The sequence below is a fragment of the Micropterus salmoides genome, unplaced genomic scaffold, assembly GCF_014851395.1.
Source record: "Micropterus salmoides isolate LMB-PRFRI ecotype aquatic unplaced genomic scaffold, ASM1485139v1 Ms_hic_scaffold_4, whole genome shotgun sequence".
In the NCBI taxonomy this organism is placed as follows: Eukaryota; Metazoa; Chordata; class Actinopteri; order Centrarchiformes; family Centrarchidae; genus Micropterus; species Micropterus salmoides.
Window position 1 is genome coordinate 21,866,807 of NW_024043372.1, and position 16,371 is coordinate 21,883,177.

General features: G+C 41.2%; 2 protein-coding genes across 3 annotated transcripts; both read right to left on the bottom strand.

Annotated features, from left to right (window-relative positions):
- Positions 1-2,840: 2,840 nt before the first annotated feature.
- Positions 2,841-9,537, bottom strand: nbl1 (NBL1, DAN family BMP antagonist). 2 transcript variants are annotated; one of them, XM_038696816.1, is made up of 4 exons: positions 9,385-9,537; positions 5,616-5,796; positions 4,880-4,991; positions 2,841-3,465 (listed from the first exon to the last, which is right to left on the bottom strand). In XM_038696816.1, exons 1-4 carry the CDS (start codon positions 9,422-9,424, stop codon positions 3,187-3,189), a joined length of 612 nt encoding a protein of 203 aa, XP_038552744.1. In that variant the 5' UTR covers positions 9,425-9,537; the 3' UTR covers positions 2,841-3,186. The 2 variants fall into 2 exon arrangements, with proteins under 2 accessions (XP_038552744.1, XP_038552745.1); XM_038696817.1 differs by lacking the exon at positions 9,385-9,537 and adding an exon at positions 7,129-7,597.
- A 572-nt stretch (positions 9,538-10,109) lies between these two features.
- Positions 10,110-15,559, bottom strand: LOC119886239 (MICOS complex subunit Mic10-like). The gene is made up of 4 exons (XM_038696832.1): positions 15,449-15,559; positions 10,577-10,624; positions 10,373-10,482; positions 10,110-10,289 (listed from the first exon to the last, which is right to left on the bottom strand). The coding sequence occupies exons 1-4, from the start codon at positions 15,507-15,509 to the stop codon at positions 10,281-10,283; spliced, it is 228 nt and encodes a 75-aa protein (XP_038552760.1). The 5' UTR covers positions 15,510-15,559; the 3' UTR covers positions 10,110-10,280.
- Between the last annotated feature and the right edge of the window lie 812 nt (positions 15,560-16,371).

The window sequence follows — 16,371 nt, forward strand, 5'->3', positions numbered from 1 at the left end:
CTCTGGCTGGGCCATTCAAGAACAGCCACGGAGTTGTTGTGAAGCCACTCCTTCGTTATTTTAGCGGTGTGCTTAGGGTCATTGTCTTGTTGGAAGGTAAACCTTCAGCCCAGTCTGAGGTCCAGAGCACTCTGGAAAAGGTTTTCGTCCAGGATATCCCTGTACTTGGCCGCATTCATCTTTCCCTCGATTGCAACCAGTCGTCCTGTCCCTGCAGCTGAAAAACACCCCCACAGCATGATGCTGCCACCACCATGCTTCACTGTTGAGACTGTATTGGACAGGTGATGAGCAGTGCCTGGTTTTCTCCACACATACCGCTTAGAATTAAGGCCAAAAAGTTCTATCTTGGTCTCATCAGACCAGAGGATCTTATTTATCACCATCTTGGAGTCCTTCAGGTGTTTTTTAGCAAACTCCATGCGGGCTTTCATGTGTCTTGCACTGAGGAGAGGCTTCCGTCGGGCCACTCTGCCATAAAGCCCCGACTGGTGGATTGCTGCAGTGATGGTTGACTTACTACAACTTTCTCCCATCTCCCGACTGCATCTCTGGAGCTCAGCCACAGTGACCTTTGGGTTCTTCTTTACCTCTCTCACCAAGGCTCTTCTCCCCCGATAGCTCAGTTTGGCCGGACGGCCAGCTCTAGGAAGGGTTCTGGTCGTCCCAAACGTCTTCCATTTGAGGATTATGGAGGCCACTGTGCTCTTAGGAACCTTAAGTGCAGCAGAAATTTTTTTGTAACCTTGGCCAGATCTGTGCCTTGCCACAATTCTGTCTCTGAGCTCTTCAGGCGGTTCCTTTGACCTCATGATTCTCATTTGCTCTGACATGCACTGTGAGCTGTAAGGTCTCATATAGACAGGTGTGTGGCTTTCCTAATCAAGTCCAATCAGTATAATCTAACACAGCTGGACTCAAATGAAGGTGTAGAACCATCTCAAGGATGATCAGAAGAAATAGACAGCACCTGAGTTAAATATGAGTGTCACGGCAAAGGGTCTGAATACTTATGACCATGTGATATTTCAGTTTTTCTTTTTTAATAAATTTGCAAAAATTTCTACATTTCTGTTTGTTTCTGTCAAGATGGGGTGCTGAGTGTACATTACTGAGAAATAAAATGAACTTTTTTGATTTTTGGAAAATGGCTGCAATGAAACAAAGAGTGGAAAATTTAAAGGGGTCTGAATACTTTCCGTACCCACTGTATATTTCCTTGGCAGTCACTTCAAACAATGTTCTTCAGTAATGTCCTCCGTTTGTTAGTGTGCCTAGTTCAGCTTACGTAACGCAGCAGAGCAGCCGGACCGTGCACGAGGTCTCTCGCCATTATTTTACTGAACGGCATCCTGCAGGTCGCCATGGTAATTCTTCTTAGCCCAATGGCATTTCAGGGCAACAAATAGCACATGAACCCCAACTATGAACCCTGTTAAAAGGAGATCATCCACCCATTTATCATCTGTAAGCATTTAATGCTTCAGAGTGGGGTTTGTTGGATGAGATTACATCAGCAGATGGATGAAATGAGGTCATCATTTCAACAGACTTATCTTTGGCCCAATGACAGCACTTTTATTACCTGAGCTATTGTTGATTACAACATCAAGTAATTATGCGATTAGATTATTAATGTTGATATTATTTATTATGTGTTGTTACTATAATAAGTTATTTCATGTCAGAGTTCCACAATAAAACTGAACTATTAAAGCCCAGATTGCAATATTATACAATTTTGTAACTTAGCACGAATTTGGATGAAAAATGTCCTTAATACATCCATTAAATTATCCTTTATTTATTTATTTTATATCCATTTCTCATTATTAGAAAACTTAATTGTCATATTTGTGCATGTCCAGCTGACTCTTATATTTATAATTATATAGTGAACTGAAACTAACTAATTAAAAGTGTATTAATTGAACACTGTCTGTATTTTTGACTGGATCGGAAATTACAGACCTGTAAAATAAAATGTTACCAACACCAATGTTTCATTGTAGGTGTTATATTGTTATGTTTACTTTACAGCACAATGCTTTAAAAAAAAAAAAAACTTTAAAACTTACACCAGCTCTCTGTAGCGTAAGTCCATTTTAATACAACGCTCACATGCCCATATATACTCTCTGACTTATTGGTTGGCTGTAAAAAGATCCCTTCCTAAAATGACTCCAAGGTTCGAGATAGGAAGACAAAACCAGCCATCTGAGTTAGCCAAATCAAGCGGATATCTTCCAAAGTCAAAGTCTTTTCAGTAAGAAATTCCCTTTTAGTGTTACTTAGTGTTATCTCTCCTCTGCAGCTCGGCCAGTAGAAATAAAAAGAAGAGAATTTTGTTCCATAAACACTGTAATCTTCCTCTTTGTAAGATATCCACTTGATATTAGCCTTAGCGGGACTTTAAAAGACGCAAATCATGGATAACATGGATAAACAATTAAAAGTGTGTGGGTAAAACTTTTTCTGTGGCTTTCCATCACAGCATCTCATTAAACTTTCTGGAACAGTAAGATCAGATTCAGGCCTATGAAGCAGCGAACAGCAGGGTCCCTACCCATCATGCAGCTCTTCTGTGCTCCAGCAAGCAGCACCAACATCTATTAAATGTTTGTTCAGGACTGGAGACAACAACACCACGTGCCGTGGCCCAAACCCACACAGCAGCCACATGACAATAAAGACACGGCTTCATTTTTAGAAACAGTGACGGCAAGCTGTGGGTATTTATTTGGTTCAACACAAAGACACTTTAGCCAACTCTATTTCTTGTGATACTCACTGTGACACAAAAGCAGCGTGCTAACTACAAATACAACAAAAGACAAAAGGGCAGTTATCACAACAATAGAATTTATTGCATTAAAGCAGATTAAAAGTAATGAGACTACAGCTTGTTAACAGACTATAGTCATGTCTGAATGCACACATATGCATGTTTAATCAGCAAACAAAAAGAGTGCGTAGGCTGGTGTGTTTATATACAATAAAGAGTGTAATCTGAGAGCATGACGTGAGTGAGTGTGTGTGAGTGTGTCCTTAGAGAAACGTTTTAAACACAAAGTAGCCATATTTTCAAAGTGCCTTTACAATACTACAGATTGGTACATTGGTGTGGAGAAGAGTAAAGATGGCGGAAGACATGAGCAAAGTAACAAAAAGGGACAAACGTCGGGCCTACCCTCCGCCTGATGTATGTGGTAGTGTGTGGTGGTCTTTGTGTGGGTGAGCATGCTTGTTGTGTGTGTCTGAAGGGGGCAGAGGGTGAGACTGGGCGCTGCTGAGGGTGTCAGATAAAGACGGAGTGTCCAGGACGTTGTCTGCTGGATACAGCTGCATCACCGCCCCCTCCTGGGCACCTTCCTTACTGCAGGACTGGCAGCTGCAGTGGAAGATCCTCTCCACCAGTTTATCCACATGAGGGGACTCTTCACTGCCGGGGCACTCCAGAGTCACCTGTTCTCACACACACACCCACACACACCCACACACACACACACACACACACACACACACACACACACATAAATACATATATAGACACACACACCCACACACACCCCCACCCACACACACACACATAAATACATATATAGACACACACACCCACACACACCCCCACCCACACACACACACATAAATACATATATAGACACACACACACCCACACAAAAATGTTTATTTTCTGCCATTATGAACTTTTTACAAGAATATTTATTTTTTAGTATTCTCGGCTCATTATGTCTTTCCTGCAAAACAAAACAAAATAAATAAAACAAAAGTGGAGGGAACAATATTATCTCCTTTATAAATTAAATTTTTTAAATTTCTGAACAAAAAATTAAAATTGATTAAGTGACTCTGTAACCAAGGAGGGACTATGTTTTGTTATTATATTTATTTTAAGTGTAAATGGTTTGAGTAAAATTGACACTAAACTACTGTTAACTTGGTAAGGAGAGGGAATATTTATTTGGTTATTTCCATTTTTACATATATTATTTATTGGTATTTGTTGATTTACATACGTATTTACTTGTACTCATGGATATATGTACGTGTTTTTTTTACTTTGTTATAGAGGGTTGTGTTTTCATGCTGTGAAAAGGATTCGACCACGATTGTATTTTCAGCGGAATAAAGAAATATTGGGAAATACAGGGATATAAAATAAACAGAAAATATACAAACCCCCCGCAAACTTCAGTGTTGCACAAGCTCTTCTCTCTAGACCTCACACAACTTCCCCTCAAGGGTTTCCATTACCCAGTGAAAATGATCATTCAGCTATTTTATCAAGATCAACCACAAGTGCCAAACCAGCATGGAGCAGTATCCTCTTTCATGAGAACGGACTTTGTTTTGTTTCAAACTGAATTTTGTCCTGCAACAACAATCACGACCACAGACATAAACATCCATTTCCAGATAATTAGAAGTAAGGTGAGACCGTGAATGCACTTTCTCTGGCCTTTCACGTGCAACAAAAATAGTAAGAAAATTAATGAATCTATCAGGTAACAGCAGAGATACAATATTTTCCACTGAAACTTGAGGCGACCTTACCTGTGGTCCCACCCGCCTACCCAACCTGGCAGCTTTCCAAACTACATACACCTCACTACAAAGCCTTTGTTGTCGACTGGATTCCTTCTCAATGAGAGGGACAATGAACTTCAGAGGAATATAAAATAACGGCTTAAGGTTCATTGGGAACCACAGAAATTGTGACAGAAATCTATCTATTGCTTTCGGTTCGCGAGTGAACAGTGATCGCCGTCTTTCACGTTGGAAACTTGTGGTTTGTGTGTGAGTTTGACAAGTCAGTGGTGTGTGCTTGCTGCATGAGCTAATATGCAATCACTCTTACCACTTCCCACTGAGTCTGGGCAGGCATGCAGGAGTCACAGTGCACCAGAGACTCCGTAGACTGTGGGAATGTGTTGGGGACGCTGTAACTGAAACACTGGCCCAGACAAGCTCTGCGAGGAGGACAGAGTGCATTAGTTTCTTTGTGCCTGCAGACACGATGTGCACAGCATTCATGCCTGTGTAACAAAGAGCTGTGGACGCCTGATAGCCACAGGACAAACACACAATAGAGACAGGTTAGGGAAAGTCAGAAAGTACTGTGAGACACACACAAACACATTGTTGGTTTTGGTCTTTTCATGGGATTTGTGAACAATAAAAAACAATTATGAAGGCAGCCGATGATATACATTAATTTCAGGTCTCTGCAAGTTCATTTTCAAACTTAACTGAATTTAATGGAAATTAGTTACCTCCTGCAGGGTAAAAAAATACAAACATATAAAATACTGTAGCCTATTTAAAATCATGGTTTGTAATAATATAAAATATATGTGTTTGTATAGTGAACTGACTATAACATGCAAAACGACTGTAGTGGTGGTACTAAAGTCTTTAAGCTGAAGTTCCCTGACAGTACAGCACGCCATCAGTGCCAACCCCACTTTGGCCTACAAACTGAAAGAGGCATAACTTTGAGGACTTATTGACATCTAGACATTTCCGGATTATTTTTCCGACAGATTGTCAGACAGAGTGAGAAAGAGAGAGACAGAGAGGGCCTTCATCCTGACCTGTTTTGAATCGAGCGAGGCTGACATCCCGTGTGCCCGACTATCTGTGTGATGTTCTTGGCTTCGCACCAGGCGCTCTTGTCAGGGAACAGCGCCAGGCGGTTGATGTGTGCAGGCGGTGCCGCTGAATACAGTGCAAACAGTGCGCAGCAAATCTGAATCCTCTGCCACATGACTGCACCTAAAGGGGCAGAAAACCACAGCATGTTACTGCTCTGTTAACATTGTTCCAGACACAAAAAACACACACTCAAAAGACTAGTCACAAAATGTCTTGATGTTCTCTGCAGTATGCTGGTCACATACTATCAGGTTATTATAGTTAATAAATAAATCTGAATTTAGCATATCCCTGCAGATGTGGATTGACAACTTCCTGGTGACATGCAGCTTGAAACCCATAGGTCCGTGTGCTTCATACTTTGTCCAGTCATCATGTTTGGCTCATTTCAATGATTAAAAGAGACGACTTCTTAATTGTCTGGATCACCAGCTGCAGAGAGAACAACATTATATTGGGTTCGTTTTGTCCCAAAAGACACAACACAATGGGTGAGGGAGGCAAATGTCTTCTGCATACCACCTGACTCTACCAAGCCTGTGCTCTAAATACCTCAACCAGTCACGTCATTTACAACCTACAAAATCGTTTTCTCCTGCTGCTTATAAAAAAGTGTCCAGGAGTCACCCACGTCGGCTCCTTTAACTTAAACGCACTTTCCAGCAATTCCATATGCCTCTGACACAAGCAGCCTCCTCTACAAGAATCCACACAGCTCTCCTCAGCTTTCTGTAGCCTATAGATATAAAGATTTAAGAGGCTGCCGGGGTGTTGTTGTTGTGAGGGCAAAGGGCTTGGTTTAATAAATATCTCTTTTCTTGACAAACTTCAAGAGTTCAGGCCAACTTTCTTTAACACTACAGATTGAGCATCCTGTGGATATTGGCATTAAAGCAGTAACGCGTTAAAGTAACAAGTTACTGTTCCAAACACAGCAGACGACTAAAAAGCCGTTATTTTGCAGGATATTTAACTTAGTAGGCCTAAACATCTATTGGCGGTATCGTCGTTGTGTTACCACAGTCTCTCGTAACGGGACACCGGCTCAGTTCCAAGTAACGTAACGTTATGTATCCGTTTACTGCTGATACAAGAGATGTCAATACACGCTCATTTTAGGCTATTCCTTCAATTTATCCAGGGGAAAATGTGATTTCAACATCACTTGTTTTTTCCTCGAGTTACTTCGGACGGTGGTAAAAGTTAACTATAGCTGTCATTTACACAAGTGTAGCAGGTTAACGTCTACTAACGGTAACTAAAGTTAGCCTACAGATAAAACGTTCATCTAACGTTGGAAAAAGTACCGTAACGTGTCGGATAGCAGCTTTCGACGGGCGAGTAGCAGACTTACATTAGCCTACTAATAACGTTACTTTTCAAACTAATAGCGAGTAATGAAGTACTTTCTGAGTAACGAGACCCAACAGCAGTCGTGGTTGACACACTTACCACCGCTCACCGACCCCGGGGAGCAGCCAGTCGAGCACTGCGCAACGTCCCGCTGAGCTGAGCCCCCTCACCGAAACCTGGAGACGGGCTCCTAAAACCAGAGGATGCGGCTTGCCGTCGGATATCACGGTGCGCTGATAATTAAAGGAAAATATGAGCCCTTCGTGCGCGGCGAGGATTAATCCGAGCCAAGTCTGTCATAAAACAGTTACATCATCCGGAAAGAAAAAGAACCGTCAGTCCGACGGGGACGGATGGGGAGATGGGGGAGATTATGAGCGCTATCTCATCTCCGAGTCCATCAGCTCAGACCGTCCCTCCCCTTTGTTCTCCTCCCGTCCAGTGTTAAATTCCCATGCAACTCCACTGAAAAAGACTTTCCAAGTTGTTGCCCTTTGTTGTAAAACTCTGTCGCAGGGGTTAGGCGCGGTTGAGCCCTCAGACAGGGGTCCTGCTGTGCCGTTTCTGGACGAGAGAACGGGGAGGGAGGAAAACTGTTGGGAAGCTTTCAAATGTTTCCACAAGTAGGAGGCGAGACCGCAGATCAGATTTACCGGACACAAATGCAAACATAACAAGATTATCCTACACAAATGGGGCATATTTACAGCCACGCATGAACTTTGCAATAGGCTACATCTGGCATTACTTTACCAACATGTTTTTAGATTAAAACACTGAAACATTAATAACTCAATGCAACTGGAGACCAGATGTGAATCCACGCTGTGATCCCTTAACACGTTTTCCTCAGCATTAAGACCACGAGGTTGACATGACATGAATAGCAGGTTACTTAATAATAAGCTCATGACAACTCGATCTAATCAAGGCCCCTCAGTATGTTGGGAGTGTTTAACCACTGGCAGACTCAGGAGTTGCTGAAAGGCATTATGTTCCCAGGTTTTCCTGACCTGTGAGTCGGCTCCTTTAAAATCCTATGTAAATGTAAAAACAAAAAGTCCAAACGCATTCATAACTAAATGCACAAAAGTGTTTCAAGTAGGCTAATATTAAGCATCATACAGACTTGTGTGTAGGTTCATGCACTTAAGTGCTGCAGGAAAGCACACATTTGGCTCAGGTAGCCTACATGTACGTTACATCAGTAATTTTTACTCCACTTAGACAGTTAATAGCTTACATACAAAACACATGATCAGATTTTGAGAACCACTGCATTTAACTACCTAACTACTAACAACAGTATGGTTAAAATTAGCACCACTTTGAAAGACTACAGCAGTAAAATTCCACTTAAGCATTTAAATATCGGTAATAATAATTTAATGATATAATAATAGTAATAGTGTAAGAAGCACAGGAGACAGTCTTCTATATTACGTACTTTTACTAGTTAATTTTGCCATATAAGTGACAAATCAGAATACTTCCTCCACCACTGGTTGTGAGTGGTCAATGTGGTGCCTTCTATATCCACAGCCTGATGGATAGCTTGAACTACAGCAATGTGTCAAATTTTATAGATTATGTTTCATAATGAAACATCTTTATTTTTGGAGAAAAAAACCCTACAGCTATGAATGTACTGTAGTGGGGCAAAGAATCTTATTTCCATCAGAAAATTTTACAGTTGCACAACATGAAATGTAAAGCAACGTGTGGCCCAAATTTGATCTCAAGTAGAGTACTTGGTTAAAAACCAGCTTCTTTAAATTCCACCTCTGGAAAACATCAGGCTCATTAGCTTTTTAAGGCAACATCAGCAGCAACAGCTACAGCAGCTCCAACCTGGAGTCATGCAGCAGCTCGCATGGCATGTCTGGTCTTATATTTCATGTCAGACAGTTTTGAGCTATTAGATGAACAAATATGAGTACTTAGCATTATTAGACTGGTACATATGATTCATTGTAGAGAATTTTTCAGGCACAGACAGGTATGGCCTATGGGTTTTGGCCGCCCTATTACACCTCAGCTGTGCCTCTGGTCCCCCGCCTCCTCCTCATTCCTGTACTTCATCCTACCAGTGCAGCCTTGCTTACAGGTGTTCAGCCTGGCCTGTGTCCATAAGCTCCCCTATGTGTTTCACGCTTCACTTGCAAACAAATATTTTTAATGGACGGGGGACGAGTGACACGGCTTAATTTCTGACTATGTGCTGACATTGCTGGGAAATCTGTTACTGCGATGGAGAGGGGGAAACGTGTGTGAGTGTATGTAAGCGCCAGTGTTCTCTTTGATGTGAAAGTGTAAACCATGTGTTATGTTCAGAGTGCAAAGTGCTGAACTCACCTGTTTGTAATAAGTCCGAGCTCCAGTCCAGAAACGGCATTCCTCTGCATTCCACGGATTCTGCTTCACCAGGGCACACGCTCACACAAACAATCCTCTTCCTAGCAGGCCCAAGCAACCACACATCAGTGATCAATCACACTCATAACAATCTCGCCAAACAGACACACGGCCAATGAATTCACAAGACGTACGAGATTCCTCCTGATATGGAGACGTGTGCTTTTCCAACTCCCTCTGACGAAAAAACAGTCACGCTCACAGCAACACGTTTTTGTCCAACTCACGCAACTGAAAACAGGACTACAAACCATGAAATACTGTGCAAATGCTTGGTCTTGCATGAGTGAAAATCAGACTGGGTTGCTCCATCTTCAGAAAGGAATCTACCTCTTCATAATATTTAAAGAAACTGACATCTATAGAGAAACTGATGCAGTGTACGTGACAAAGTTCATGTCACACAAAAGGTACAAACATACCTCTCTATTCTTTTTCCAACACTAGCATTAGTTTCCTTCCACCAACTTTATTTTCTTTATTTCATCATTCTGAGCAACTCTCCCACTCTCAAACAGGGCTGCAGATGCTGAACCTGGCCCTCATTCCAAAACAGCAGGAGTTCGAGTCTCCCAGCTCATTAACACACACAATTACCTCCCACCCCCAAACCACATTTCATTCTTCTCAAACATGCACACAGAAAAACAGAGAGAGAAAGAGGGCGAGTTTTCCATAATCACTTTATTAAATATACATTGACTGCCCTTTGATAAACACAATGTGGGCATAGTTGGAAATTAGTGCCAGAACTGAAACAAGCAGCAAAACAACAAGAACAACACAAAAACAGATTAGCAACTACATGGCAAATCCTCTTCATATTTAGTTCTTCACTACTGGTCCTGTAAATGAACACACACAAAAAATGATATCCATGATCTGGGCAAACATCTAACAAACAATACACTTTTCCCCCTGTACTCACCTTAAGCACGTGGCCATGAATCAGGTATGGTGACCTGAAGTCATGCTGGCAGTTGGAGTATCCCATACCAAGTCCCAAACCTGAACCAAATGTGACAGGCCATGTACGACCTGGGGGAGAAAAACATTCACCCATGAATGACGTTTTCAAGTTGCACTTACAACCCCCCCAGTTTACCAGTTTCCCTTCAGAAAGAGCACTTACGTTTAAAGAGAAGGACGGAGAACACAACGCCTACACCGAGGCCAGTTACTGCAAAGAGTAAAAGTAAAAAAGAAACTATGAGTGTCATGATTAAACTGCACATCCAATTTGACTTTAGCACAGAGGAAATGTGACCACATCTGATCCATTTTATATTAAAAAAACGGTCTGGCATAGATGTAAATCTGTTGTAATGAGGTCAGCGGGGTGCCGCTATTATGTTTGATGCAAGAGTTGTGAATAGCACAAGTTAGCAAAACACTGCTCATTAGGAAAAGAGACGGAGAGAAAAAGCAGCAAGAGAGCACACTTCCAAGAAAGAGAGAACACAGTAAAAGGGGTGCAAGAGAGGGGGAAACAAGTTCAAAGGAGCAACGACAGTGTGCACGACGCAGAGGGCAGGAGAGGTGATAGGTCAGAGAGTGCACGCACAAGCAGGCAGGCGATGTCTTGACCCAGTATGGTCAGGCAGGCGAATAGTCAGTGGCACAGAAGTTGGCCAAGTTGTTAGAAGTACTCAGACCAGTGGGCTCTTGAGGAGGAATGTGTTTGTGCGCTTAACTTCACCTCGCTGCAGGCCACGCCGCACCCAACAGCAGGCCAGCCAGCACAGAAAACACATAAAACAGCCATTTGGGCCCCTCCGTTTCTTAATTGGATTCAGGGAGCTATGCAGCATGACCGATCTGCCTGAACCAGAACCCTCAGACTGTTCTCTATTACACAATGTACAAATGTCAAACAAGACCACAAAAAACCCCGCACGCCCTCATTATCAGTACAGAACAACAACAAATCATTGTCCTCTGCATCCATTTCAAGCAAAGATTTTGTTAAATTTAAGGTTCTCAGTCTTTCTTTGCTCTTCCGCCAAGCATTTATGAAGCTTCTGATTTCCCGCTGACAATAATACTGTAAAAGCATTGGCAAAATATGAGGGCAGATCAACATCTGATTGGCATCCTCTCTCATGGTCTGGACATCTGAGGATGGATTATAACAAAAACATTTGTGCTGGAGACAGCAGAATGAAATGTATAACCCACAGGCCAGAAAATACTCAGCAGGGTTTGCCAGAAAATAAAGTCCAGAGGTGGTAATTGTATTGTTATTCATTTTTTGTTCATTAGTTCAAGTATTTTTTGGAAATGGCATCAATAAAGACATCACTTTCAATCACAGTCATTTTGTTATTTTAGTTACAAGTAAAACTTGAGTCGTTTAACTCTGGAAAAAATCGTGTGCACAGCATTGCAATTTTAAGATGATTTATTGTGAAAGCACATTTGTACTAACTAATGATGCTTCTGTGTTTTGGAGGGGACACTGTTTAGCACAGCTTGAATGAAAGAAATCAACTAACATGACTCGGTGACAGTCATTACTATGAAGTAATATAACTAGTTAGCATATAGCTCAAAGCACTGCTGTGTGGCCTCACAAAGGGGCTGAACCATATGCAAATACGAATAAGATCCACCTGTATGTTCACAGAACAAATTTTTGCACTGAATGTTCGGCCACCGAAATTAAATCGCCCAAAAATAGCAAAAAAAGTCAAAATACCGAATAAATTTTACCAAACAATTACGTTAACATGTCGGCTGTGTGGAAGCATTTTAAAGTGTCCGAGAAAGACGCAAAAATCAGCGTTTGCAGACACTGTTCTCCTGAATTGTCTCCTAGCACATCCGCTCCATCTGTGGCTGACTTCTCAGAAAAGGCAACAAACGTTCTGACCCGCTTTGAGTGTTTCTGGCACTCGCTTATGAAAAGTCGATTAAGGTAGCCAAACCTAAATTTGGAGTGCACATATATTCAAGCCTTTATAGTAAATCCACTGAAACAGACCAGTGCGAGCTGACAGGCAGGTTACCGACTTTATCCTGTCATTTTGTCTGTTTACAAAGACAAGCGTTGCAGTATGAGAGTCCTACCTGAAGAGAGGCTATGAAGTCTTCATGTTACGTGATACGAGAACCACATACAACATTATTTATGATATCAATTTATCATTTGATCTCTCTATATAGTAGCTCTCTTCCTTTGTTGTGCAGGATGTCCACATAATCTGAACCTGTGGCACTAAATATAAAATTTTGTGCAGAGGCACCAGATGATAATGGCCTTTCATGTGGTGGTCATGCACATGGTAAGTATAAAAAGGTCTCAAAATTACTAATTTATTATATTAACATGCTAGAAGTCATTATGATCACAGAAAGTTAGGACTAACAAAAATATTTTTAAACAACCCCCTGAGCAGAACACATGCCACAGAGTTTATCTGGCTACTAAAGACACCTTGGCACAGCTGCCAGTTCTTTCACCAAGTGAGCTCAAACGAATGCCACGATGCAGATGTTTTTCCGCCCAGCAAGAAACATATTTTATTATGCCCAAGTTGACGCTAGTTATGCTGCAGAAAGACCCCATGGTGATCTTCTCAACACTATTTCATCAGCTCTGACTGCTTTAGGTGAGGCCCAAGCCGATTGAGGAAACCAAAACATCTATTCATTTTAATATTACAGTCTTAAAGAAAAATCCTATGGACCCTTTAATTAAACAGATGGTTTTGGCAGTAAATTCAACATGCATATTGTGAACTGTTTAGACAGGATTAAATCACCATTTTAGGCTCATTCTGTCTGACAACAGAAACAGAACAATATGTAAATAAGAACAACAAATTGGTGACTTCAGCTGTAGCACAACACATTAGAGGTTTAATTATGAACTTGAGTAGGGCCATTATGCTCCTTGTGATTTTGCGATTTTGGCGTTGGCTCATAGCCGAGGCGGTTTGAGTGAGTAGTTAATCAGTCACAAACTCCGCATCAGACATGATTAAACGGTTGAAACGCAGACAAAAATCATGTAGGCCTATAGAAAACATGCGACACACACAAAAAAAAAGAGTTAGCTCGAGGCAGGTGCAGCAATATTACGTTTCTTTTGTGCTGCTGTTATAGCCTACCTGAAGACAGCAATGAGGACGCCTGCTGCAGGGTGGGTAGTAACTTGTTACAAGTACATTTGCTAAATAAATAAATAAAATAAGTCATTGGCACCTTTTCACATTCCTTTTTTAAAACTGATGCCTACTTTTACTCTTTTCTCCAGATTTTCTGTGGGCCAGTTATCTACTTTTAATTTCGCTACATTTTCCATTCACACCTTCATAACTTCACCAGTCTGTAATCTGCAATAGGCTTTATTAACCGAAATGAGCTGACAGCCAGGCTGTGCGCAGTTACGCATATGAGCGCCAGGTCTCCTTTGTGGTACAGAGAGACGGGCGTTTATCACAGATGAATGAGCTGGATAGATGCAAACATTTAGAAAATCAGGCAAATACCTTTTCAGTTTAAGGCTTTATTGTTCTACTGATACAACTGAAATCCAGTGAGCGCACACCATGGCACTGTTGGCCTGTTAGAAAGCAGCCTGCGTCGCTCTTTAACAAGCTACTCAAGGGCTCAGCTGAAGTGATTACTTTACTTTAGGAGTGTTAGAGGGGTGTTTCTAGTTTTGAAAATGTATTTTAAAAGGTTCATTTAGTTATGTTCTCTACTTGCATAAAATTCTCAAGAATACAGGAATAAAGGTCTCTAAAGACCCAGAGCCCCAACAAATGTTTTGTCTGGAGAGTGGGCTGACCAGGGACAGACTCCTGGGCCATTTGTTTGCCCCTGTCTGTGACCATCCTTGACCTTAAAAACGTGCCCATAAACAATATAAAAGTAGCCAAAATTGCCACACAGAGATGAGCATCCTACACTATTTTTAGAGGAAGAGGACACAGGAGTAGAACAAACTGAGGAGGACGAGCTTGTAAGTTGTGTGGATAGCTACTAGACATAGTAAATTCTAAAACTCACGTAGTAAAAATGCTTTGTTAGACCAATAGCATATCATCAGAGTTTGCATTGAAGACAGTTGTTGCAGGGAGAATCAGGGCCAAGTGAGACACAGGAAATCACAGACAGCTCACAAGTGTAACATTAGGATTACTAAATACATTTGTACTGTGGCTAAATTAACTAGCAGCTGTTCCAGGGTTTTCATGGTATATAATCGGTTTTGTTCTACTTATATTATACTCCCTCTCTCTGACCCTCTCCAAGTTTTTCTCCATAATCTGTCACTACAAAGACCCTCTTTCAGCCGCACTTATAAGTACATTCTGTTTGCAAAAGTCAGAAATGAGTATTTAAGTGCTATTAGTTATTTTTTTTAAATAATAAAACACGGGGAGGCATGCCCCCGAACCCCCCTAGCATTTCAGCAATCCCCCTCCAAGTTCAAAGTCGTTCCTACGCCCCTGCAGTAAAATAATGATATATTATGAACTTGAGAGTAAGACCATTATGCCTCTTGTGACTATATAACAGTAAAATAATGATATAAGCTGTGGCTGATGGAGAGAGGGGAGAGATGAGACAGCCTGGGAATCAGGAAAATTAGTTTCAGAGTGAAAGTAGACAGAATTATCCTTCATGCCTGTAATACACCCACCATACCTTTACTCCACCCGTGACTTTGTTCAATAGCTGTATGTAGGCTATGTATAATGTATGTTAATCAAAACTCACATTCTATCTTGTATCCGGCATATAAATACTTATGCCGTCTTATTTCATCATAATGCCCTAAAACAACAATGCAATTAAGGTTAGTTTTCTCCACTTAGCGGGCAGGTTTAAGCTTGACCTCAGTAAACTGTCCCAGCAGCATGGTCACAGCAGCAGAGTCCCGTGGAAAAGGACCTCGACTGAACCGTAACGCAGCTTGTTTACCAGGTGTAATATCCTGCAGTGCGCCCAATGACAGTGTTCAATAATGACATATGTATGAAAATACATGAACCTGTTTTCATTGCTGTATCAGCAAGACAGCGGTCCCATTTCCGTCCGCGGTCGTCTGCCATGTTTTCAGCGGTCAGGAAGCTAAACAAACTATCGCGAGATAAATGTAAAGTCACGTGCACTCCCCCCACCACCACTACTACGCTCCTTCATTCACTGTTTCCAGAATAAATTATGTGAATATACCATAGACTGTGATACCTATACACACCTTGTTATTACCTTGTCATTGTCCGTGTTTTTTCCTTGAGTTTGTTTTTGCTTTTTGTTTTAATATGAAAACCATGGACTGTATATAATAAGGAAATTTACTTTGAGAGAACGTCACTTTGAGACATTATTCATTCAATCAGGCACCAGGATTTGTGATGACATACAACTTTTTAGGGTCTGTACTGCACTGTACTGTATGTATTGCCCCCTCAAGTTACTTTACTGTATTTATCACTGTGATATTATTGTATAGTGTAAACAGTGTAAACGAATTAGTTTTTTTTTCTTTTTCCAAGCATTGACTATTCAATATGACTTAATCTGATAAAAGTTCTTCTGTATGTTACAAGTTCTTGATAGTTTTCACTGCTTGTGGAAGTGTCCCCCATCCTGCCCATATAGGCTTCACAGGAAATGATGCAGTGTTGCACGTCAGCTACAGAAAACTATCTGTTCCCATGCTGTCCAGGCAGTAAAAGTATTTCTGAGAATAGCTGCCTCTGGATGGCAGATAATCTAGATGTCATACTTTAAGAAACAAAACACCGTCTTCTGATCTAAAACATCTCTAGTTTTTCAAAAACATTCACATAGCCTAAAACTAAACGTTTTCGGGATTTTAGCTGGATTTATACTCCTCTTATACAATTAAAGCACACTAAATACTGGAAGTGCTGCACACACAGTCAGTACAGTAATATACAGATGTTG

Excerpts from the sequence above, each read along its gene's own strand:
- nbl1 (XM_038696816.1), bottom strand. The coding sequence starts at position 9,424 with ATGCCGTTTCTGGACTGGAGCTCGGACTTATTACAAACAG. Across the intron at positions 4,992-5,615 it reads CCTCGCTCGATTCAAAACAG|AGCTTGTCTGGGCCAGTGTT; the intron begins GTCAGGATGAAG and ends TCCTCCTCGCAG. Across the intron at positions 3,466-4,879 it reads CCCAGACTCAGTGGGAAGTG|GTGACTCTGGAGTGCCCCGG; the intron begins GTAAGAGTGATT and ends GTGTGAGAACAG.
- LOC119886239 (XM_038696832.1), bottom strand. The coding sequence starts at position 15,509 with ATGGCAGACGACCGCGGACGGAAATGGGACCGCTGTCTTGCTGATACA. Across the intron at positions 10,625-15,448 it reads TGATACAGCAATGAAAACAG|TAACTGGCCTCGGTGTAGGC; the intron begins GTTCATGTATTT and ends TACTCTTTGCAG. Across the intron at positions 10,483-10,576 it reads CTCCGTCCTTCTCTTTAAAC|GTCGTACATGGCCTGTCACA; the intron begins GTAAGTGCTCTT and ends TTTCTCCCCCAG.